The sequence below is a fragment of the Melanotaenia boesemani genome, chromosome 20 (assembly GCF_017639745.1).
Source record: "Melanotaenia boesemani isolate fMelBoe1 chromosome 20, fMelBoe1.pri, whole genome shotgun sequence".
Lineage (NCBI taxonomy): Eukaryota > Metazoa > Chordata > Actinopteri > Atheriniformes > Melanotaeniidae > Melanotaenia > Melanotaenia boesemani.
Genome location: NC_055701.1, coordinates 17082045 through 17105737, shown reverse-complemented (window position 1 = coordinate 17105737; position 23693 = coordinate 17082045). Strand labels below are relative to the sequence as shown.

General features: G+C 39.7%; 1 protein-coding gene across 2 annotated transcripts; it reads right to left on the bottom strand.

Moving 5' to 3' along the window:
• Positions 1 to 7815: 7815 nt before the first annotated feature.
• On the bottom strand, positions 7816 to 15031 carry ythdf2 (YTH N(6)-methyladenosine RNA binding protein 2). 2 transcript variants are annotated; one of them, XM_041971733.1, is made up of 6 exons: positions 14830 to 15031; positions 14579 to 14603; positions 13339 to 13418; positions 10857 to 12554; positions 9565 to 9630; positions 7816 to 9220 (listed from the first exon to the last, which is right to left on the bottom strand). In XM_041971733.1, exons 1-6 carry the CDS (start codon positions 14854 to 14856, stop codon positions 9197 to 9199), a joined length of 1920 nt encoding a protein of 639 aa, XP_041827667.1. In that variant the 5' UTR covers positions 14857 to 15031; the 3' UTR covers positions 7816 to 9196. The 2 variants fall into 2 exon arrangements, with proteins under 2 accessions (XP_041827667.1, XP_041827668.1); XM_041971734.1 differs by lacking the exons at positions 7816 to 9220; positions 9565 to 9630 and having other exon boundaries at positions 10845 to 12554.
• Positions 15032 to 23693: the final 8662 nt, after the last annotated feature.

Sequence of the window (23693 nt, the reverse complement as noted above, 5' to 3'; positions counted from 1 at the left end):
TATATATATATATATATATATATATATATATATATATATATATATGTATAAGTATGCAATACTCATGAAAGATATGGGATCTAATCTATTGAAGCAACGACATAAAGTTTTCACAGAATCAGACATTAAAAATATTGAACACAATATTTCCTTCTCAAAAATTAAGGAAAATATTTATATTTTTGTGTAAATGCTTTATTCTAACTCATGAAATTCGTCTATCTGGCCTTTTACAAGCTCAAACAGACTGTCGTTCCACCCCAGAGCATTGCTGCAATGTTACTGTGCATTTCATGTAAGCACATCTAAACCAATGTCATATTTGTTACACATCAACCATGTCTGAATCTAAATGTTAACTATAAAAAAAAAAGAAAAAATAGCCTGCAAGGCCCCAGAAAATGTCCCTTTGATTTTACAGAAATCACTGGAAATCTGTCTTTGAGTTTATACATATCTGTGTTATTTTGCAGTGTATGTTTGGAGTAATTTATGCATCTGTCTCCTCAAAACTCAAACTGCTGCTGACAATCTGAAAAAGAAAAAAAAAAATTACGTTTAGATTTTTTGCATAATACCTCTCGATGCAACTCATAAACTGACGATATCTTTGAATTATTCCTGCATATTTGGCAATCTGTACAGATTTAGTGACAGACCAGAGTCAGTGTGATTCTTCATAAGTAATTTTTTTTTACAGATTTTTAAACTGAAGATGAAAGACTGTGAAATAAGTGAGTGTCCAGTTGATTCAGCGTATGTGTGCAGCCATTTTCATAGATAAATAAATATAAGCAAAGGATCAGAGTTAACGGGTGATACAATAAGCTCAGCAAACAGTTTTCACAGAAAGTGTTTGAAGTGGTCATGGTGATAAAACAATTACAGGACTTCTCCTAAAACACTGTTCTTGTTTGATATGTAGATGGTGATGATTTTTTCAAATGGAAAACACAAAATTAAATTTTGTTAACTGCTACATATACAACTGGAGATCAAATATAACTGACAGCCACTGTAAGGAGAAAAAAAAGCACAATACAATGGCAAGAGACAGAAGATGAGCACTTAAAGTTACACTCATACAGAAAGGATATTTTTCCTTTGTAGATATAACAGTTGTAGACGGTGACACTTTTCAGTATAATGTGAAAGGTTAGCAGGGGTGGAGATGAGATAAGTGATGAAGTGAGGCATGAGATGCGTAAAAGCAATGCAGGGCTGAAGGAAGCAGGAGTGGAAAATTTGCTAATAATAATTTTTTAAAAAAGTGTGTTTCCCTGTTAGATTCAGCACTTTTAGTGGACTTGTGTCTGTGTGTGTGTATTTGACAGCGAGAAAGAGAAAAGGAGGGGGTGATATTGTGGTTGCCCATTTACCGGGATCAGCTGATGGCCACGAATAATGGAGCGTGGAGAGGTCAAGGGTCAGAAACCTGCATTGTCAGCCTTGCCCTGCTCTCCCATGGGGTTCCCTCTCTCTATCGGTCCCCCTTTTGCATCCAACCCCCTGCCTCCTGCACATTTACATACATTTATCAACACTATGCGTCATTGCTGTTGTCAGGAAGGAGGATGAGCTGCATGCATTACTGGCTGCCTACCCCTGCAGTCTTCCCCGCTGCCGCTCATGCATCCATTGCAAACTCATATTTTCAAGCATCTGATGTTGCATTCAGTCACTAGTGTATGATGTGTGTGTGTGTGTGTTTGTGTGTGTGTGTGTATCTGAATGAACAGTGTATGTGCTGTATTGCTGTCTTTCCATGCACATCTGTGAGTGTGCAGGACAAGACAAGAGCTACCATCCCCTCCCCCCCACCCTCCTCCCCCAATATTAGGCCTACCCTCTCACCCCTCATCCCCCCTCCCATTCCCACCACCCCCACGCATACACCTCCCCCACTTTGCCTGTGTAATCCCTGCCAGCTGGCCCTGTTGGCTAATCCCTCTGCACTGATCAGCTGGGCCACGCATCTAGTACGGGACAGGACAGGGACAGGGGCAGATAGGGGCGGGACACTCTATATGTGTGTACGTGTAGTGTATCTGTACGTGTGTTTGCGTGCGTGTGGGAAGTGTGTGTGCGTGTATGTGTGTGTGTGTGTGTGTGTGAGAGGGGGGGGGTTGTCGACCAGAAAGCATAAATTGAAGCCCGTGCCTTCGCCTCGGCGCAGTGTGTCTGTGTGTGAGCCAGTTGCCTGTTCCTCCTCGTCCGTCTATCCCTTATCTCCCTCCTTCTCTGCCTCCTCCCTTGGATCCTTATACATATATACCTACTTGGCTTATATATGTATATTCTACATTTTGGGCTTTTTCGTCTTCGTTTTTGGTTTTGTCTCAAGCAAATCCAAATGGATTTTTTTAATGGTTGTGACTGGGTAGAATTTAGGTGATTTTTACATTTTTTTTCTGCTACCCTCTTTTCCTTCCCCCCCGACTGCATGTGTGACACCTGCCTGCTGCCTCCCGTCCCTTCAGCCCTGTCCGCCATCCCACCACCCCTTATATGCCTGCTCCCCTGCTCTTCCCAACCCAGAAGGACCTTCACAGGATGGAGCTGCGCAGTAACAACTACAACTACAGCAACAACAATAACAAAACCAGGACCGAGGACCTGAAGGAGGAAATACTCTGCAGCCTCGCTGCTATTTTTGCCTCATCTTTAGAAAGGAAGGATATACTTGATCAAGAAAAAAAATTCTTTTGTGTTACAGTAGTATTCTATAGGTTAAAAATAGTAAAGAAGTGACCGCGGTGGCCAAGAGTTTTAAAATAAGGAATTTTAGATGTCACACTAACAGGTTTTTGGAATCTTGCTTATTGGGAAAAAGCTATGATTCTCCTGCCATGTTTTTCCTTTGCATCAAACAAGAATTTACTTTTTGCTAATTGATTACAATATGGAGATTGTTGTTATGTAGATCCTGCTTTCTAGTCTGTACATGGCTAGAGTTACATGCGCAGAGTGCACAGGGAGAGACAGATAGAGAGGGAGAGAGAGAGAGAGAGAGAGAGAGAGAGAGAGAGAGAACAGTAAAGGGATGGAGAGTAGCAGGGAGGGTAAGGGGGAGATAACGAAACAGCTTTACCAACTGTAATGAAGAACTGCTTGGTCTGGTTAAAACGTACCAAGCTCTTAAACAGGAAAAGTGGAGCCCCTGCCATGGTGAGGATGAGGCATTGCGGTGCATCGTATTGTGTCATAAAAATCTAGTCGGCATCCTTTGTTTTGCTCTGAGGGGAAGATGGTCTGCAGGAATGGTAGCAATCAGGTAGCTGGGCTGCTGCTCTCTTTATGGTGCAACAAAGGTAGCTTTGCTCGCTTGCTCTATCTCACTCCCTGTTTCTCTGTTCTCTCATCTCTCTGTGATGTTTTTTTTTTCAATGACGTGCTGTACTGTGTTTACACAAAGAATATATGTATGGTGTGAATCCTGCTTAGAAGAATATGTTTTGTTTTTTTTTACATTTTGGTGCTGTAAACCCATTTTGCACATCTACAACTGCATGCATGCATGTACACAATGTTGACTGTTAAGAGAAATCACAATATCATTGGCTTATATTGTGTATGTGTTTTTTTTATTTGCATTGCTTGTATTGAAAACATGTTTTCATTGCAAAGGGAGAATGCATGTTTGTGTGAGATTAGCATGTAAGGTACTTTGACATGTGTGGAAGAACCGCATAGCCATCTCTGAGCCTACAGGGATGACAGATCATAGGTGAGGAGAGAGGAATGAGAAAGTGAAATAGGGATGGAGGGAAGACAAACCAAACAAAAACAAGGTGTACTTTAAAGACTCAGAAAGCTACAGTGTTTTTTTTTTTTTTTTTAATAGCTGTAGGACATTACAAAAGAGGGAGAGTGTGACTGGAAGCATGGTAAGTGACAGACTGGAAGATAATATGATCTTTAGCTGAGAACACTTTGGAAGTTTGGGTTTGAGCTCTTTGTGTTCACAGTGGACCTTGATTTAATTTCAATACAATTAAGGCACGCGGTGAATGCCAAGAGAGAAACCACAGTCTTCGCTCACCTGAGAGACCAGCTTTAAAGCTACAGGACAGGACAGGGGCGCTGACAGTAGCACAAATGGATATTCCTTACAATCCTATGAGATTAACAAGGGAATTCACATTAGGCAAAGTTGCACAACTGTGACAACAGACGTGTAGCCTACAGATCAGTTAATGCAAACTACAAAAAAATTTGGAAAACGCAGAGGGAGTGTGGGAGAGATCCAGACAACATGATCACCGGGTACCAGTCTGCTAATATACTGGTTTCCATAATGTCAGAGCAAACAGAATCGTAGGCAATCTAGCAGTGTCGCTCCTGTGGCCAAATGGACAGAGGGATCACACTAGGGGGATTTGCCATGTGGTGACAGAGGGCCACTTCAAAGGTCTGTGTGTTTACGCATGAGAGTACACCGGAAGATGAAATATAGAGTGAAAATGCTACAAGGGACCTGTCCAGGGTGTACCCTGCCTCTCACCTGTTAAAATGCTGGGATGGGTTCCAGCTCACCCGCGACCCGAAATGGAATAAGCGGTCAAGATAATGGATGGATGGATGGAAATGCTACAAGGGCATAATGTACTGCTAGACAGTTTAACTCCCTTCTGCTGTTAGTTCCATCATAAAACCTAACAATCTTTTCAATCATTCTCATTTGTACTTATTTATATTTCTAATGAACAGATTTCCAATCTTATCAATACTCTGAAAATACACATTTTATTTAGTTTTTGATTGTTTGTGTTTTCTTCTGCAAAACATCTCAATAAAGAAGTCATTTCATGGACTGCATTGCTATTTGTGGAATCTGGTTTTTCTTTTTAATGTAAAAAAAAAAAGCCCAAAGCACCTAATAATTTGAATAATGAGCATCAATTCTACTCTTATAATCACAGCACAGCATCAAATGATTCAAGCTGCAAAAATGCTGCAGGCAGCAGAGATGTGAGTTGACCTACATCTAAAATGATGGAGGCAGAATACGCAAAAAAAAGCTGCAAATTTCCGTACAAATTCTGTTAAGTCTGTTTTACTATGTTTTATGGTGCCATGTATGCTGTAGCTGTAATTCAAAAAATTTTTAAAGTCTTGAGAGAAGTCTAACATGACTGGAAACAATATAAAAAAAGCAAGAGTGCATCAGAGTAACTACTCAATTTAGTTACAAGTTATTGAAGAAAATGTGGTTTTCTTTTGTTTGTTTGTTCCATAATATAAACTGCAGTTAAAGGAAGCTTATATGCTTCTTTATGCTGTTATGCTTGTCAGCTCCACACAATTAGTGTGTATAGGGGGTGAGTGTGCCACATATGCTGAGACAGAGGTCATCAACTGTTTTCAGGCCCCTTTGCCCGTCTACACATTATGCATTTTCAAAATGCTCAACACAATCAGGAGTCTGGGAGAAATGAGGGGGTAATACTCAACACATCAACAGTGCAGGACCCCTGGAGACAGAGAGCAGGTGACCGCATCCATCCCCCCGGTTCATGTGATAAAAAACATTCATCACAGTGACATTTTCTTATTCTTAAATAGTCTACATGTTATTTATTTATTTTTTGGCGTTTAGTTATGGTGCCAAATAATGTCTTTGAATAAAGGGAAAGTGTAACATTACAGACCAAGAAGTGATATGTTTAGGTTATAGTCACTATTCAATTTTTCACCTTTTTTTTTTAATTTTTTTTTTTACATATTTATTCTTTTTAATTTGGTAAACTAAGTGAAACTCCATATGTATCCGTGTAGTAATATATGTTTCCGTCAAAAAGAAAGGAAAATGACATCGCATCTGTCTGTAGAATTTGTATTTTAAATAGAAATTATCAATTTTATCAAATAATTAATAAAAAAAAATGCAGTTCGCACATATTAATTGTATATATATATATATATATATATATATATATATATAGGAAAGGGCTTTAAAAATGCTTGAAAAGACAGACGAAATCTAATTTAGTCATGTAAATAGATGACGGGCTGGCGACATGGTGAAGCGTCACTAATGGAAGAAAGAGATGGATGCCGGATGATAATGAGGGGGGAATAACGCAGAACCATGACCTTGCAGTGCAATATGAACATAAAGCAATCACACTTTTAATATAAAGCTCTCTGACTGGACAATATTGTTCAAAGGATGCAGAATCTGAATTTTTTTTTAGAATATTCTCACTTCTTAAAAGTACTGCATGTGTTGTTTGAATGAAAAATATACACTCTCGTGATTTAGTGTCCTATTTGCTTTCTGATCCCTTTTATTTTTCCCTCCCCCATGTATTTCATTTCCAAAACTTTATTTGAATGGAATATTTTTAAAGTCGGCTAAATGATAATAGTTTATTGTAATGTAGTGCCTCTCCTGAAAGTAGTCAATATGTCGAATTTCTGCACAACTAAAAACGTACTTAACCACGTTTATTTAGCTTCATGTGTGCTCCGAGATGTGCGTGCGGATTCCCCCACCTCCACTTTTTTTCTGCTCCGGCGTCTCGGTGGCATCTCCCCGCGCGTCGGCTTTATGGCCGCTCATTTGCATCCCATGAAGGACTGGAAGGCGTCCCCAGGGAGGCGCTGATAAGGGTCAAAGGAGATCCCCTGGAGGCAGCGTGCTTGCCACGCACCCTCCACGCACGACACGTGCCGTCAACCTCTCTCCAGACACACGCTCAACGCAAACACACACACACACACGGGACACGAGTTCTCTTGCTAAAAGTCGGTACTTCAGCCAACCCTAATAAAACAAAGTTATGCTCGCCTTGTGTGCGCCTGCCCTGTAGGAACAGACTTTTGTGTCCTGAAACTATAGGACTGCCTGGAGTCCGCACCCTGTATGCTACAACTGTGCTATTACATGGTGAAAACGGGTTCTCGTAAAAACATATGGACTTTAAAAAAAAAAAAATTGGTCTTTTGAGCCCCACAAAAGACGACATAAGTCTATCAAATCTTGAATATAGGCCTACAAAACATAATATCTATCTATATATATAAATATATATATATATATAGGCTAATAAATATAACAGATTATCCTAACATTATATATATACACACACATATTACATATATATAGCCTATACCCACATCTATCTATCTATCTATCCATCCATCCATCCATACTTACAGATAATACACTGTAACAGAAGGCAGCATTTTATGACTTAAAAAAAAAAAACAATCCAAAGGCCCAATTTCAGATCAGTTGTGACAACACGAGGCCTTGATGCAGGGCCCCGTGTTGAAGAACGGTATAGGGCAAAAACTGTTCCAAGTAAACAGTCCTGTGTCGCACTCTTGTGGCTGCTTTGATAATTACAACCTAAATTATCTGAACAGAAAATGGCGGATTGCAGACAATTGTAGCATACAAACGTTTACAGTGGGACTAGTGCACTGTAAGGACAAAAGTTAAATTCCGCTAGTGTAAAACTATTGTAATTATTTTTCTAATAATTACTATTCACGTTAAAAATCTCATCCCCAACATTTAATTGGTCCAAAACCAGTTAACTTACACTGTGCAACATCAATAGCAGCATACAAATTGTTCCTTTTTGTACGAAAACACTGAGCCTACAGTTTGATTGGGTACAAGAATGATATCTGGACATTCACCTGAAGTTCAGCATGCGTGTGTGTGTGTGTATGGAGGGAGGGGAGGAAATTAATGCATATTTAGTACAAGAGATCATGCCCATTTTATGAAGTCAAATATAAATTAAACTGGTACAACAGGCTACCAACATGACAACTAGCCAATGAGAAGAACCCACAAGACTTTGTGGAGCATTTTTATTATGCCACACATAAAAGCCAGTAGTTCTGAAAGAGGATTCATTTCTCTTTTGAGAATGGTTATAGATGATTGTGGTATTATAGCGTGTATGATTGATTTGAGCGAGCAAACAAGTCTGGGAGTGTGGAGGATAAGGCAGGACAGGAAAGTAGAGAGGGGAAAAATATTCCAGGTGTAGCAGGGTAAACTGAAAATTTTGACTGGGTAGGACTGCAGGTTACACAAAGGTGAGAAGGAAAGTTGTCAGATAATGTACAAAAACAAACTGCACATACACACTGCATGACAAATTCACTTTCCATAGCCAAACAAGGGGAATGCACACCAGTCTGCTGAATATACCACATTTATTACTGATTAACAGAAAGAGTGGGGGCAAGGCCACTCACATCAGTCTTAAGAAAATGTAGGGGGAGAGAAAGGTGGAAAAACAGCCCATAGCAACAATGAATTAACCTGTCCAAGAAAAAGATGGTAAATTAATTCTAATGAAGACTGTTGACAGAGGGCCCTAGATTTATAGATCATAAAAATTATACAGCGAGCAGAGCTCATCAACTTAACATTTCTTCTGAATTCAAACGCTTGACCCCGTTCCTCTCTAGATATTCCTGACCCTACCTCCCCAACACACTCCATCCAACATGGGGAAAATAAAAAAAAAAAAAAAAAAAAAAAAAAAGAGAAGAGGGCCTTTCTGAACATCTGCAGTCCCCTCAAACAAAAACATGGCAAGCATGTACAAAAGATTCTGAAGTAAGAGTAGTTGGCACCAGCCTACAATGAAAATCCAATGAGGAAGCTCCGCTGGATCCTGGCTGAAGATTCACGCATCCCCTGAAGACAAAGGCCAGGGTGTGGAGGGTAACAAAGAAAATGAGACAAACTGCCCATTCATCACTTTGGGACACTAATATTAGCCAACACGACAAATTTCTATGGGATTTGTGTGTTTGTGAAAGAATTACAGACTTGCTCTTGGACCATAAAAACAGATGATCCGTTTATAAAAAAAAAAACCCAAAAAAAACAAAAAAAAACAGGAGAAGCAGCAAACAGGGGAAAAGCATATGTAGTGGAATGGGGTGGGGCAAAAAAAGATTTCACCTAAAGATGCTATGCATTTAGTTGCAGTCCTATGAATAATCGTTTCTTTTTTTTTTTCTTTTTACTACAAGTTCGAAGTAAGTCCTTAAAGTCAAAAGAAATCAAAGTCTTCATTTAGTTTTTTTTTCTTTTTTTGTCCTTTGTTAATTCTTCACCCCTATTAGAATTTCTTAAGAGATCTTGATGTAATGGTGTAATGGGGTGGACAGGGCTTTAGGGGGAGCCATTGCAGTCTTTTGACCAAAGCACCAACAGTTACTTGACTCGTCCTTGGCGCTCCTAGACAAAAACATAAAACAAAAAAAGAGGGAAAGTCAATTACAGGTAACAGAAAAGACATACTAATAAGTATGTTCAGACAAATGACAGATTCCTCCAGTTGAGTCCGTTCATCCATCCACTGAGTGAACTCTGCAGAGCCCACAAGGGAGATTTATTGCTCCTGATGTTTAATGCATTACAAGCAGTAATTACTATCAAAATATTAACTAAAATGTTTAATCTCTCATAAACACCTTGTAAATATGACAACAATATTAAGTGGAAAATATTTGTGAACAACTAAGTACCGCTGTCTTCATGAAGGATTAAAAACAAAATACTTCAGGAATTGAAGCAGTTACCTGAAGCCTGTACTGACTCCTGTTGCTTGGGTTGCTGGGATATGGCTCACTGCCTTGGACCTCCACCTGCCACACACAGGAGTGAAAACTGAGCACAACTGAAAAATGTCACAATGGAGGGAGGAAAAAAAAACCCTGGAAGGTTTCCACAAAGAGAAATTTATACATTTATACACATCTCACAAAAAGGATTCTTAAAGGCATTTTCAAGCAGTGGTTGTTCCTGTTAAAGAATAGAAATCCAAATAAATGTGGACTAAAACTGCCAGCAAATAGAACCCAATGCTTCACTACTACTACTATAAAATTATATAATAACAAAAATAATAAAAACTGGCTATCCTGGTTAAGTTTTTTTTGTTTTTAAATGGATGAACTCACGTTTCAAATGTCTTCTATATTAATAAAGTCATGTTTGCAGCCATCAATATGGTCACAAGTTTATTTAAAACTTAAGCCAGTGTATCAGGAAAACACCAGATAAAGAAATAATTGTTTAAAAGGTGTACGTTAGGAAATTTAAAACTGTAAATATATACAAAGCCAACAATGAAAATCTTGTATTTCATATGCAAGAAACTTAAAACGGCCATGTCACTGCAAAAACCATGAAATATTTAAATACCAGTAATATAACTGCGGCATTTATTCACGACTATCAAGTGTAAGAAAGCAGGTAGCAGGAAAATAAATAAATAATAATAATAATAATATAAGAACTCTTACCACAGACCCCCACCACGCAAATGCTAAGCTTTTTTTTTTTCTTTTTGCCAATTGTGGGCATTATCTGCAAGTAAGAACTTTCAATGGCAAAATTATCCCCATCTCCCCATAGTAAAAACTTAAGATTCCTGGATCCAGGCCTAATCGGGATAACCCCCCTAAACTCTAATAACTTGTTCCTTATTCCATTTGTGACAATTCCTGAAAATGTCCATTTCCAAGCATAACCATTGGCAAAGGTTTAAAAACAAACAAACAAACAAAAAAAAAACTAAACTGGGCTTAAAAAGCCATTTACCTTTAGGCAGCACATTTCTACTTCATTAGCAAGCTACTCACTTTCCCTTTGAAGCATTTATTAGATAAAATGGTGAAAAACTAAGGAACAAAGTCCAAATAAACCAAGGTGTGTGACCAAATCAATCCTTAAACATCTAAATTTAGCTGATTTTCATTTGAAGCAATTTATACATGCACATCCAAAACCAGACGTCACACACGGCAACGCATGAGCATTAGATTTCATAGCTCTTTCATGATTTTCATTTATTTTTTTATCTTTTTACCTTTTTCACACACTCTTCCTCCTCCTGACGCTTCTCATAGTGAGAAAAGTCATCAAAGATGGAAGTGGTGTGTTTATATCCCGCGATGATCTTTAACACCTGCCTGGCCTTATCCAGTGGTACCTCCTGTGTGTCCCGAGAGTTGGTCACTGGCTTATTTTCGTTGTTTTCCAGTCGAATGTGCCTCAGCTGACTGTTGGGAACGTCTTTAACAAAGATCCAGCGCACATCAAAACGACCCTTCCACTTGTCCTGTGACCACACGCCAGCAGACGTGTTGTAGTCCACGGGTGAGCGCATCTCTGCTACCCCACAGAAGTGACCACTCCCATTGACACTAAACAGAAGGTAAAGTGGCCCTTTGCCACCCAGCGAACGGTAAGCGGCATCAAGCCTCTTGTTGCCATGCTCCGTGCTGCACCAAATGTTGTACTTGATGGAGCGGTGGATGTCATCCTCAGAGTAGCTCTTGATGATAAACACCCGGCCCTGCTTGAGGTTCCAGTCAAAGTCCTTAGGGTTATAATTGTTGACCATGCGCAACTTCTCTAAAACCGGGTGAGGTTCAGAAGGGACCCCAGGAACCACACCCACCCCTGAAGAAGTGGGAGGTGACTGGCCTGTTCCACTCCCACCAGCATCCCCAAAACCATTGGCCCGGTTTCGTGGAGGGACCCAGCGAGTAGGTTGAGAAGGTTGCTGCTGCTGGCTTGGTGGTGGAGGAGGACCCTGGGAGAGAGGAGGCTGGGACATTGGAGCCATACCTGGTTGCCCAGTAGGTGGAAGTTGATGCTGCCCCATCTGTGAAACAGGTGGAACCAGCTGTCCATTGCTCAGAGGCATTTGTGGGTTCCCAGCAGCCGTACATCCAGGCTGCGGGGAAGCCTGATTGGGCGGCTGACCATTGCTGGGAATAGGGGGCACCTGCTGAGGAGTGGCAGCTTTAGGCATGGTGCCCTTGTTGTCCCAAGTGCCAATGTCCATGTTGTGTTTAATGGGCGGAGGAGGCAAATTGGCACCTGCCATGCCACCCTTAGTTTTAAGCTTAGGTTGAGGCTTGGCTGGTTTGCTGGCAATATCGGCCCAAGAGGCAGGCTTGGCAGGGGCAATTGAGACAGGCGGCATGCTGGGAGGTCCAACAGAAGATACAGTGCCAAGGGGGCCGCCACCAGGTAAGCCAGAGCCAACCACCTTAGGAGCCATTTCCCCATTACCACCAGGGGCAGCACCCCCAATCTTAAGCCCTGCCATGCCCTGGTCAAGGCTGTTCATACCAGGTGCCTTGTTAAGCGGTTCGTTGGCAGCAGGTGCAAATGGGGACTGTCCGTCGATCATGGCACCCCCAAGTGAGCTGGGTGCATAGGCATAGCTGCTGCTGTAGCCAGAGTTCTGTGGTGTCCCCGACTGTCCCTGAGAACTGCTGTTGCCCCACGCTGAGAAGTCGATGCCACTGGGAAAAAAGTTGAAGCCATGCTGGCCAAGGAATGGGTTGCTCCCCAGGGGGCCTGGCTGACCAAACATAGCGTCCGGGAGGTAGTGGGGTTCCCCATTGCTCAGCTGTCCATAGGAGGCCAGGTAAGGCATAGGAGGGTCCCCGCCTGTGGACCATGCTGCCTCATTTAGGGAGTAGGAAAATCCTATGGAGGGGCTGTAGTAGCTGGGCATGTACGAGTCCGACATGGCCGTATAGGCATTGCTCTAAATGGAAAGAGAATCAGATTTAGTGACCAGATACTTGAAATTAAACACACAAGTGTTTCCAAACATAGTCAGTTAAAGTAACTTTTGATATATATATATATATATATATATATATATATATATATATATATATATATATATATATATATATATATATACACACATTTTCAAGCAAAAAGTCATGATAAAAAAGTTAATGACTTAGTTACACAAACAACTGCTTTCTACACAGTGGGAACAAATGCCACACAGAAATACAAACAATCCATGGCTAGTAATATAAAAATACATTGGTTTTAAGTGCATTTTTTATTCCAACATTTCTTATAAAAATAAAGCAACAGTGTGCAAACAACTACAATTCAATATAACAGCAGTTTCAAAGGATTCATGTTAAACATTCAGAAAAGAAGTTCTGAAACAAGACTAATCTTTGCTGGTTTATTTTTCATTTTGCGTCTTCATCTACACTGACTACATGCAAAAGAATCAAGCAAAAACAACAGAAGAAATAAAACCCACAACAACAAATATTACAGATTAACCTGCTTATTACTTGCAATAACTGCAATAACATCCATAACTGGCTCTCCTCCCACAGAAAGTCAACTACTGACAGTGGGTGAAAATTGTAGCATGTTGATTTTATTTAAGTCGAATCAATATTCAAGGAGCCAAAAATGAAAATGTTACTGATTTGTCAAACACTCAAGTAATTTTGAATAACAGTGATTGAGGTGGATAAGAATCAAAAGTGGAAATAAACTGGTCAAATGCTCACCTGTCTGGCCTGAGTATTCAGGTAAGGCTCAAACTCATCGTCATTCAAAGTATCCTTTTGGGTCACAGCTCCGTTTTGCACTGAAAAGAAAACAATGATGTAAACAGGAGTATATGCATTATGTGACACCATGAGATGCGAGAGGATGCACATCTGATAAATGTACATGGGCATGATCATCTTGTAACATTAAAAAACACTTCCTGACATTATTGATCACTGTCACAGGAAGAACTTGAAGCTGGTTTGCAGATGCCACCACTGCTTAACATGCTTTAGGATACGGAGCAGAATGAGATTAATCAAACCCAGTAAAGTTAATCCCTCATTTGAAGCGGCAATTAACTGACAAATAACGCCAGTAAAGCTCTGCATCCCACGATTGAAGGCAACATATTAATTAAGATGCAGTAGTTTAAATATTTTCTAATACATCAACAGCTGAGTCAGTGGAGCGCTGTTCAGTACTCTGTCCTAAGGGACGTTTCTGTGTTCGATTATATAAGGATATTTGAAAGCTTTTCATAAAATTAAAGAAATATATTTCAGGTGAAGCATGCTAGTACCCACGCTAATAGTCGGAATGGCAAGATGACGGAAAGTAGAGAAAAAACGTGTCGGAAGACGTGTCATTTGGGTTAACTTAGCAACTGCTAAAGTTAGCACGCTAGCTATGTGGTCAGCTGCGTGCTGTTAGCTGCGTCTCAATGTAACGAGCGCCAAGAGTCCTTTCAGCTTGACGGACTTCGCTAACACTAGCCCAGTGACCAACATGCTGGGATGGCAACTGTAACAGCACTTGAATGCACAATCTTGACTGATACAGAGTCAAGTTAAGTGCTAAAATGTGGCGTCGCACCTGCTGGTTAAGAAAAAAAGCGTTCAGTAAAACCAGAAAAGATGAAGTGCATCCCAATGCCATTTAACATGAGCCAGTCAAGAGACAGCTAGCGCAATGCTACGCGTATGAACCTATCGGGTGTTACTTCTTAAGGTAAAAGACATCCCAGACCTGGGACCTTAAATGTTCAAAAACTGCCTTTAACGAAACAATTGTTTTGTTTTTCGTGTAGGCGTTTAATTAAATTCAATTAAAGAAAATCGAATATATTTACATCACACACAGGCCTATTCGTCAAGATGCTAGCATTCACGCACGCAAGATTTTCAAAGCGCACAGCACGTAAAAAGATCCGCATTCACACAACTCAAGTAAATAACAGACAATGCTTGTTCTTACCTTTATTAGCTTGGCCTTTCGGTCTCTGGATTGGGTCCAGGTGATTCATGAAGGTTTGATTTATGAGAAGAGAGGAAGGGGAAAAAATAGATGAAGAGATATATTTTCAGTAGTCAGTTCCTTTAGCAGGTGGTCAGGCCTACTGCACTACTGAGCCACAGCCGTTGCCTTTGAGCTAAGCTATCCACGTTAGCCGTCGCGATGCTGACAAATTTGGCCCTCGTAAATGTTCAGAAAATACCTCTCTTTACCTGTTCAAGGAGGCTGCTGGCTGACATGTCTTTCCCCCCCGGAGCCTGTGTAACTGTATTCACTCCTAAATAAAAGTGGCTGAAGGTAGAATTTATCTAGCTATTGAGGAGTTTCAGCCTAGCGCCCTTATCTTTCTATAGAGCTTGGTTTCTACACAATGGCGGGCTGCAGTTTGCTTGACAGACTCCTTAACATGGCTGGGCGGCCCTCGTCAACTCACGATGGCATTTATTCACATCGAGCACGCGCCCCCCAGCGGCGTGGAGGAGAGAGAGAAAAAAATCTCACTAGGTAAATAACGCCATATTTTTCCATCACGTTTTATTAGTAAAAAAATGAAGTTAAAAATGTCTTATCAGCTGTTTGCGATTAAAATGGACTACATTCTATCCTAATTCATCTTTTTTTTTTTTTCTTCTTTTTTTTTTAACAATGAGGGGCTGATTGGTCACAACCACAAATGGGCCGGAACTAAAAGGTTCAATCTGACAGGGAATCTCTGATGAACTTTCTGTCGACCTGGATACACAGACAAGCCTATCACCAGTTTTCAGTTTGCTTCACAAACTAACTCGTCCAACAGTTACATCATTCGCCATGCCATTTCATGCCTCCGCCACAAGATGGACTCATAGTTGCTTTCATGATTTTTTTTATTTAAGCCCCGTAATAAATAAATAAATAAATAAATAAATAAATAAATAAATAATATTAACAACAACAACAGCAATAATAATAACAATAATAACAACAACAACAACAACAACAACAACAATAATAATAATAATAATCATCATCATCATAATCATCATCATCATCACCATCATCTTCCGCATGAATGCAGTTTATAATCTTTTCACATGACCCCTCAGGACTGTGCCTCTATTTCTTCTTTCATAATTTGCTTACAAAAGAAATTCTACTCACACATCTAATAAAATTCATTGAAACTTCACTGACTCTAACACCATCCTTTACAAACTCAGAAAGCTAATACCAACTTATATAAATCCATCAAAAAAGAAAACACACATCATTCCAAGACTTTTGCATGGTTTTGAAAGCCAGAAATAATGAAAGTTTCCTAAAATAGTCTTTTTACTTTTCTTTTCAATACATAAAGTTAGAAAATTTTCAAGTTTTAGCCATTAAAAAATTCACACCTTTACCATTACACCGGCCTTTCTCCGATAATATTGGCATAATTTATCTATGTATTTATATCCCATGCATATTTACATCTTCAATAAATCCTAACAAAAAGTGAAAGAAAGAAAGAAAGAAAGAAAGAAAGAAAGAAAGAAAGAAAGAAAGAAAGAAAACCAAGAACGAGGGAGCACTTGTCAAGAGAGCTGAACAGAAGGTCATAAGAACATGGAAATATTATAATATGGTAATGTAGGGTTTAGTTCAGGTACAGCTAGCTCCAAAAGATGGGCTGAGTTAAAGCTGCAGGCCAGCCAGCAGCTTTAAGTCCATTGCTGATGTAACCAATGGTGCTGGGTTTGATTGGCCACATACATGGCAACAAGACATATGACTCATTTTGTCTCATTTTTTGCACGTTTAATCATAAAATATAGCACTCAGGAGTTACAAAATGTAAAGAAGGTGTACATAATAGGTCTTCAAAGTAACAACAGAAACTTCAAAATAAAACAGGAAACAACTCAACTACACAAAGGAAGTGACACAGGGAATTTCACAATAATAATAATTTGTCAAGACCTGTGTGCCTTGTTGGACTGGCTTGTTGCCTTTTTTGGGGCCTTAATTAACAGCTGATCCAGGTGGTGGAAAAGTATGAAAATGAACACAACATGTGGAAAATAGAGACAGGGACGAATGAGCAACCAACCAGAAGAGTACATTTTTTTTTTTATTTTACTTTCTTTTTTCTTTTTTTTTAAACCACACTTTAGTAGAAATGTGAAATAAACAAGTACATTAAAAACACGTTTATGAAATAGTGGCATTAAAATTTGGTAACATTTGATATTGGTGGATTTTTAAGGGGTTTGTTGATCTCGTATCATCCTTTGCTTCAGCTGACATGATGTGAATATAAAAGGACAAGATCTCTTTTCTTTATTTTAACTTTGTACATGAGAACGCACCATCACTTAGTCATGTTAGCTTATCATTTTAGCTGGCACAGGAAGTGAGGTAACAGGAGGAAATACATTAGTCATGACCTTCAACATAACTGTTTTACACAGTACAAAATAAAAGCACATGGAAGCTGTTGAAACATATAACAAAATAAACAGAAAATTAAAATAGCATTTGAGAATACAAATTAAACAGGGCTAATGAAGTGCCTATCAGCTGGAAAACAACAGAGCCTCAGACAGTTTTTTTTTTCTTACATCACTTGGTCAATGTTAATATTCACTAAAGTGTCCTATGATATGCAAACATTAATTTCAGAGGTTTATTATAGACTGGATAAACATATTATACAACAACCCAAATGCATGTGTGAAGACCAATGATCAAACTTCTCCAAGCTTCTGTTTGTAGGGAGGCACCAGGCAGGGCTGCCTGCTTTCTTCCTCACTTGTTACTATATTTATTGGACCCTCAGCAACTGTCATAAGACAAAATAAAGAAATAAAGGAATCCACACAAATATCATATAACATAAGATAAGTCTTTATGCTGTTGATGTATTACTTTTTCTCCAGATCTCACTGACATCTCTCCCCCAGACAATCCCACTAATTAACAAATTCTCTTCAACATCTGACTACTCCTTTAACTGGTCTAAGACTGTAGTTATGCCCATTAACTGTGACTTACAAAACATACCCAATACAACAATAAAGTCTGGAAATAGGAGCTATTTTGGCATAAACATTTTTCCCAGATTATCGGAACCATCAAAGCTAAGTTATGTCCTGCTTCTTAAAACAATGGAGGATGCTCTCTCACGGTGGAGGCGCTTACCTATATCACTCATGGAAAGGGTTGCCACAGTTAAAATAATGGTTCTACCTAAAATCAACTACCTGTCATGGTTGCTGCTTGGCTGAGCCTCCAGCTTCTCATTAAGCTTACCTGCTCCACCTGTAGATAATCACTATTTCTTAGCTAAAAAGCTGTAATATATCTCCAAATGGCTTGAACCTAGATGAACCATGGTTAGATGTAGAGCGAGCATTGTGTGAGGATCTAGTCATCTCTGACCTGCTATTCGTCAGCACAGGCATCAAACCATGTGTTTTAAAAGCATTAATATCAGTTCCTCTTTAGTGGCTTGGTGGCAGTTTCTAAAAATAAGTGGGGGGGGGGGGGGGGGGGGGGGGTTGGATTGGTTGCCCTGGGCATACCATATGAGTCAGGCTGATCCGATGCCGGGCAGGTACCCTTGTGATTACAATGTGTCCGTAGGGACGAAGGGTGGGGTAGGGGGAAGGGGGGGGGCGGGGGTCCTGGTGGGCAGTGGGGGGGATTAGGGCTCATGGGGGGTGGAATCTTCTCTCTCTCTCCCCTCCCGCCGAGGGATCCTTCGGGGTGGGTGGGGGTGCTGTGTCTTGGACCCAACCAGAACATGTGTGCAACCTGTGGCTCTCTGGTCCCCTGGTGTGGTGGCGTGGGTTGCTGGGGGTGGGTGGGCGTCCAGAGTGCTGATGCAGTGGGCTCTGGGCCGGGCCTTTGCCCTTGTGCCCTTGGGTGGTCTTGGGGAGGCGGGGGTGCCTACAGCGGCCAGCTGAGGAGGTGCCTGCCCTCCGTGCGGCCCATACCGCGGTGCCCAGTGCCCACTGGGCCTGCTCACTGTTGCCCTGTGCTGCCCGATGCCCCTGCACCGTCGCACCGGGGGACTCTGGTCTGGGGGCCGCTCTGCTCTGGTCTGAGTGGGCCGCTGCTCTGTCTGCTTTGGCCATCCTGGGCTTGGTGCTCTGTGGACCTGCTGGGCCTTTGGGGCCTCGGGCTCCCCCCGTCCCCCGCTGATGCTTTGGGGTGCGGCGTGATCACGGCCCCCTTGCAAGCACACATTTCTTCCTTGTTGCATAGCCCCACACGCACGTTCACACGTGCATGCTCACAAATGTGGTTGTCTCTCTATCTGCTTCTGACTAGATGTTGCTGATGTTTGTGTGTTGGTACGTTTCTCTGCAGGTGCGTTTGATGACTACTGTACTGACTGGTAGTCTAAATTGTTTTTTGTGGTGTGTTTTAGGCAGCATAGACAACTGTTATTTTCACTTATTAATCCTGTCCATTGTTTTTGTGAATTAAATGGAAATAAGACAAATAACATTATTACTTTGGATCAAATAACTTAAATGTTTTACCAGAATTTACTTAAGATTTTGAATGTCACACTCTGAATAGAAGTTTTTGCTTTTTTGTAGAAGAACCTGGAAGAAATGCAAGATTGTTAGTAAGTAATGATTGTACTGCACTCAACTTTTATGCAGATGATATTTGCAGGTTGTTCTGCTCATTGCTCTTGTCAGGAGGATCTCAGGAAGAATCTACGTCTAAGAAAATCATTCACGCAGATTCACTGCCAAATACAAATATGAGCTTCAGTAAATCTGTTTTGAATTAGTTCAGGCAAAGTCAGTGCTTGTGAAAAATCTCTGTAGTAATGTCAAACTTAAGTCTGACCTATACAATTTTATTTTATAAATTAGATACTTTTTTATTCATCTTGACTGCTTAATGCTCACCATGATGTATTCCTAATTTTGTTTATATTGCTTTACTATGTGGCTGTGAAGTTTAATTCTTTAATTTAGATTCCAGAGAAACAAGCAAGCACACATGACTCAACAATCTCCATTTTACCTGCACCATAAAGCTTGCTACCTCTCTGGCCTGATAAGCCCAAGCAATAGAGATAAAAGAGTGGCAGAGGACAAGTGTTTTCTCCTTACTAAATGCTGCCTCTGTTCACGATCAGAGGGAGACAAAAAGACAAGAGTTACTTCTCTTTCGACAGCTGAAAGGGACGAATGTCAGGCTCGCTCAAATTCCTCCAACCCCTCACTTCACCAGAGTTTCTATCAGATGCAAAATGGTGTCAGGTTAATATGAATCACATTAAAGAAAATAAACTCTCAGTGAAATTACCAAAACATTGATCAATGGCTTTGTAAGTATGGTTCCATTATAGTTAGTTTTCAATTCAGTTTATCAGTTAACTTTTGCAGAGATGATGTACACATATACACATATTTATAGAGGTTTAGAGCTACAGCTGCATCATTCCAAAGGGATGTTAATATAAATCCTGAAAATATTGTTTTTTTTTTTTTTTGGAGGGCAAACCAAATGTGCCATCTAAATTTATTCTTCTAAATAAATAAATAAATAAATAAATAAATAAAAGATCAGGAGAAGCCTTATACCCACCAAGCCCCCCTTGGCAAAGCAAATTTGGCACAACACAGCAGCCAGACCATCATTCTGCTGCTACCAGACAGGACAAGTAAAAAAAAAACAAAAAACAAACAAACAAACAAACAAGCAAACAAAAAAGAAAACAAAACTTTTATTTCTCTTCTCTCATCCCTAGCCAAAAGTTGTATTGCTTATTGATCCCTCTGTCCTGTCCTTTTCACCACAATGGCCGAGGCAGATGGCTACCCTCCCTGAGCCCAGTTTTGCTGAAGTTTTTTTCCTTCTTGTTAAAAAAGTGTTTCTTATTCCTTTTCACTGTTGCCCACTGTCGCTGTATGCTCAGGATAGGGGATTAAATCAAAGAGAAGATTCAATGCAATAATAATAAGCTAGTCAGTTTATTTTCATGAATCTGGGTTTTATCAACAGTTTTTATAAATTGGACTAATGTGGATGTTTAAATAGGCCCACAGTTAATTTGTTTTAATTAGATTTTTTTACTGTAAAGTACCTTGAGATGACTGTTGTGATTTCGTGCTATACAAATGAAGCTGAATTGAATTAAAAGAGTTTGTATGTTCTTCTGGCTCATTTTGAAATACCAATGTCTGTGATGTACATTCCAGGGACTAAAATTGCTCTGGAGTACCAGGAGGCTAAGCAATCACAGCTTACAATTGTGCTTTTCAGACCAGTTTTACACACTATTTTGATTCACAGCACCACCTCATCACTGGTAAATGAATAACAACACACTTTTGCCTTTATAATACAGTTTTGGGGGAGAAAAGATGCTGTGGTCATTAGAAATTGTGTTAATTTAATTGTAAATTAAGCGGTGAAGGCAAAACAACAACAACAAAACCTCTCATTGGACTTTAATGAAAAGAGTGCAGAAGGAAAGCAGGATGACAGACAGATGCAGTTAGCTTTTGTGTTGATTTTAGTAAGTTATAAGTGATTCACTCGCTTGTTCCATGTCACATTTGCTCTGCTTGACTGAAAATCATGAAAAGAATTGGATCATGATCATTCCTCCCATTGCTTTGTACAAGTTGTAAATCAAAGGGGATTGATGTTGCAGTTGATTCCTATATTAAAACTATTTAAACATGTTAATATATTTCAGACGTTTGACTTTGTATCATGTCTAATTACACAAAATTACAGCAGCAGCGATTAATTCCTTTTCTTTATCAGAGACTTTTATAAACTTATCATTTCTATGTCTGCCTCAATGATGAAGCCTCATTCAGCCACTCCATTCCTGTCTCGGACTAAAATACAAATATATCATCCTCTCATGTAAAGTTGTTTGGTCAGTTTGTGCAAACGTCATGCCAAAGTCTTTGAAACCTTTGGAAACTAAAGTTTCTCCACTCATTTTTAATAGAGAAACTTTATGCCTGATTTGTTCTGGATGTCTAATGGGGGTATGTTGAGTTGGTTATTTGGAAAATTAAATGTATAGTTTGGTGAGATTCTTGGAAAAAGGCATGGAAATGTAGATAAAGGACTCTGTATGGGGAACTAAAATTACCTCGTTTTATTTAATTGTTATGGGGAGGAGTTTATACTTTGTATGTTGGTCACCATTTTTTTTTTAAAATGTCAATAGTGTCATATAAGTCTATGTGGGGTGGGCATGCAAGTGTATAACACTTAAATAAAAATATTCAATTCAATTCATTCATTCATTTCAATTCAATTCAATGTAGTACACAACACTGTAATACATCTTGAATAATGTTGCACATATATTAATATAATACTTTTTTGTCATATTCAAATGTAAATCCAAAATGTAAATGAAAGAAACTATCATAAGAAAAGTAAGAAATGTAAATTATTTTGTTTTGTGTGTGTGTGTGTGCGTGTTTGGTCATAGCAGGTTCATTATAAAATATGCAGTTGCGATATGCAATATTGTTAAGTCCTGTAACATTGACATAATTTATTGCTTTGCATTTTTTTGTGCATTTTTGGTGGCTGCAGTCCAAGCTTTGGTCAGTCGTCTCACCATGTCAACAAATCCACGTGTTCAGCTGTCCAAGAGTTGTGATTTGATTTTACAAAAGTAGTGTTCCATCTTACAACAGTAGGGGGCGCCAAAAAGCAAAAAAGTAGCCAAACTGTCAAGTCGGTCATGGAGAAGTTGATTTTTACCAAGTGGGGAAGGAACATTTTTGCATCTCTATATGCTCCTTAAACTTTGAGCAGCCCACAAGTGCTTTCATGTACAGCATTTTTTTCCTTTTTACTTAAAGTGTTTTTTGGTGGGGTGAAAAAGTGACCCGTCAGCCCCTGTACATGGCTTGTGACTAAATTGCACCTATGAAAATATGACGTAGGGACAGGAATAACCCAATCCATGCATGCAAACTCCCACATACACAGACACACAGACACACATGCACACATGCACACATGCACACGTGCGCACACACACACACACACACACACACACACACACACACACACACACACACACACACACACACACACACACACACACACACACACACACACTCAATTACATAGAGACCCATCTAATCTGTGCTGGAAAGAACATAAAGAATAACATGGTGCATATATTTTACTCTACTTAAAATTTACATGTACAACAACACAATAACAAACACTAAATTATGCTGACAAAAGACATTTCACCAGTAAAAAAGCAGTATGTGTGTGGTTAATCACAGGATGCACCAATGACTTAGTCTACAGTCTACTAGTAACACAGACAAAGCAGAATGGCAGATCAGTAGCAGTGACAAGACATTTGACTTGTGAAACATGCCTAGGACATAAGCATGGCATGCATGTATCATATTCCGCCTTTCAACTCTCGATCATTTTTGGGTACTTGACTTTTTTTTTCTTTTTCCAGGGGCTTGTTGCAGATTGGACAGGTGGCATAGCATGGAGAAGAGCTGGATGCTTACCAGCCAATAAAAATAGCTGTGGTCTCCATGATGTCACCGGTGAGTAAATCATAAAGCCCGGCTGTAGAGGGGAGAAATAAAACAAGAAAGATAAAAAGAAGGCTGTTTTTTTTCTTATTTTTCTTTTCTTTTCTTTTTTCTTTTCTTTCTTTTCTTTTTTTAATGTCACGATTCCCCTCTACTCTTTAAAAGATCATTCTGTTTTCTTGTCTCCTTGTTTTTACCACTGTTGAGTTTATTCTATCTGGTTGTTCCATATTTGCATTTCTATGTAAACTAAAAGATGTAAAAAAGGCAATAAAAGCATACAACATTTCATATGCAACTACAAGTAGCACCACTATCTACAGCTAGTCACTCCGACTGCAGTTGCCAGAAAGGGTGAACAAACTAAAGCTAGAGTCTGATCTCACCACCATACCTGGCATTCTGAAGCCACAACACCATGCTGCTGATGGGGAACCTGATCAGTCGTAAATCTCTCCTGTTTGACCATGTGACATGCCAAATTTGTGAACCTGCCCTCTGTCCACCCGTCCATCTTTTTCTCTCCACCCGCAGTG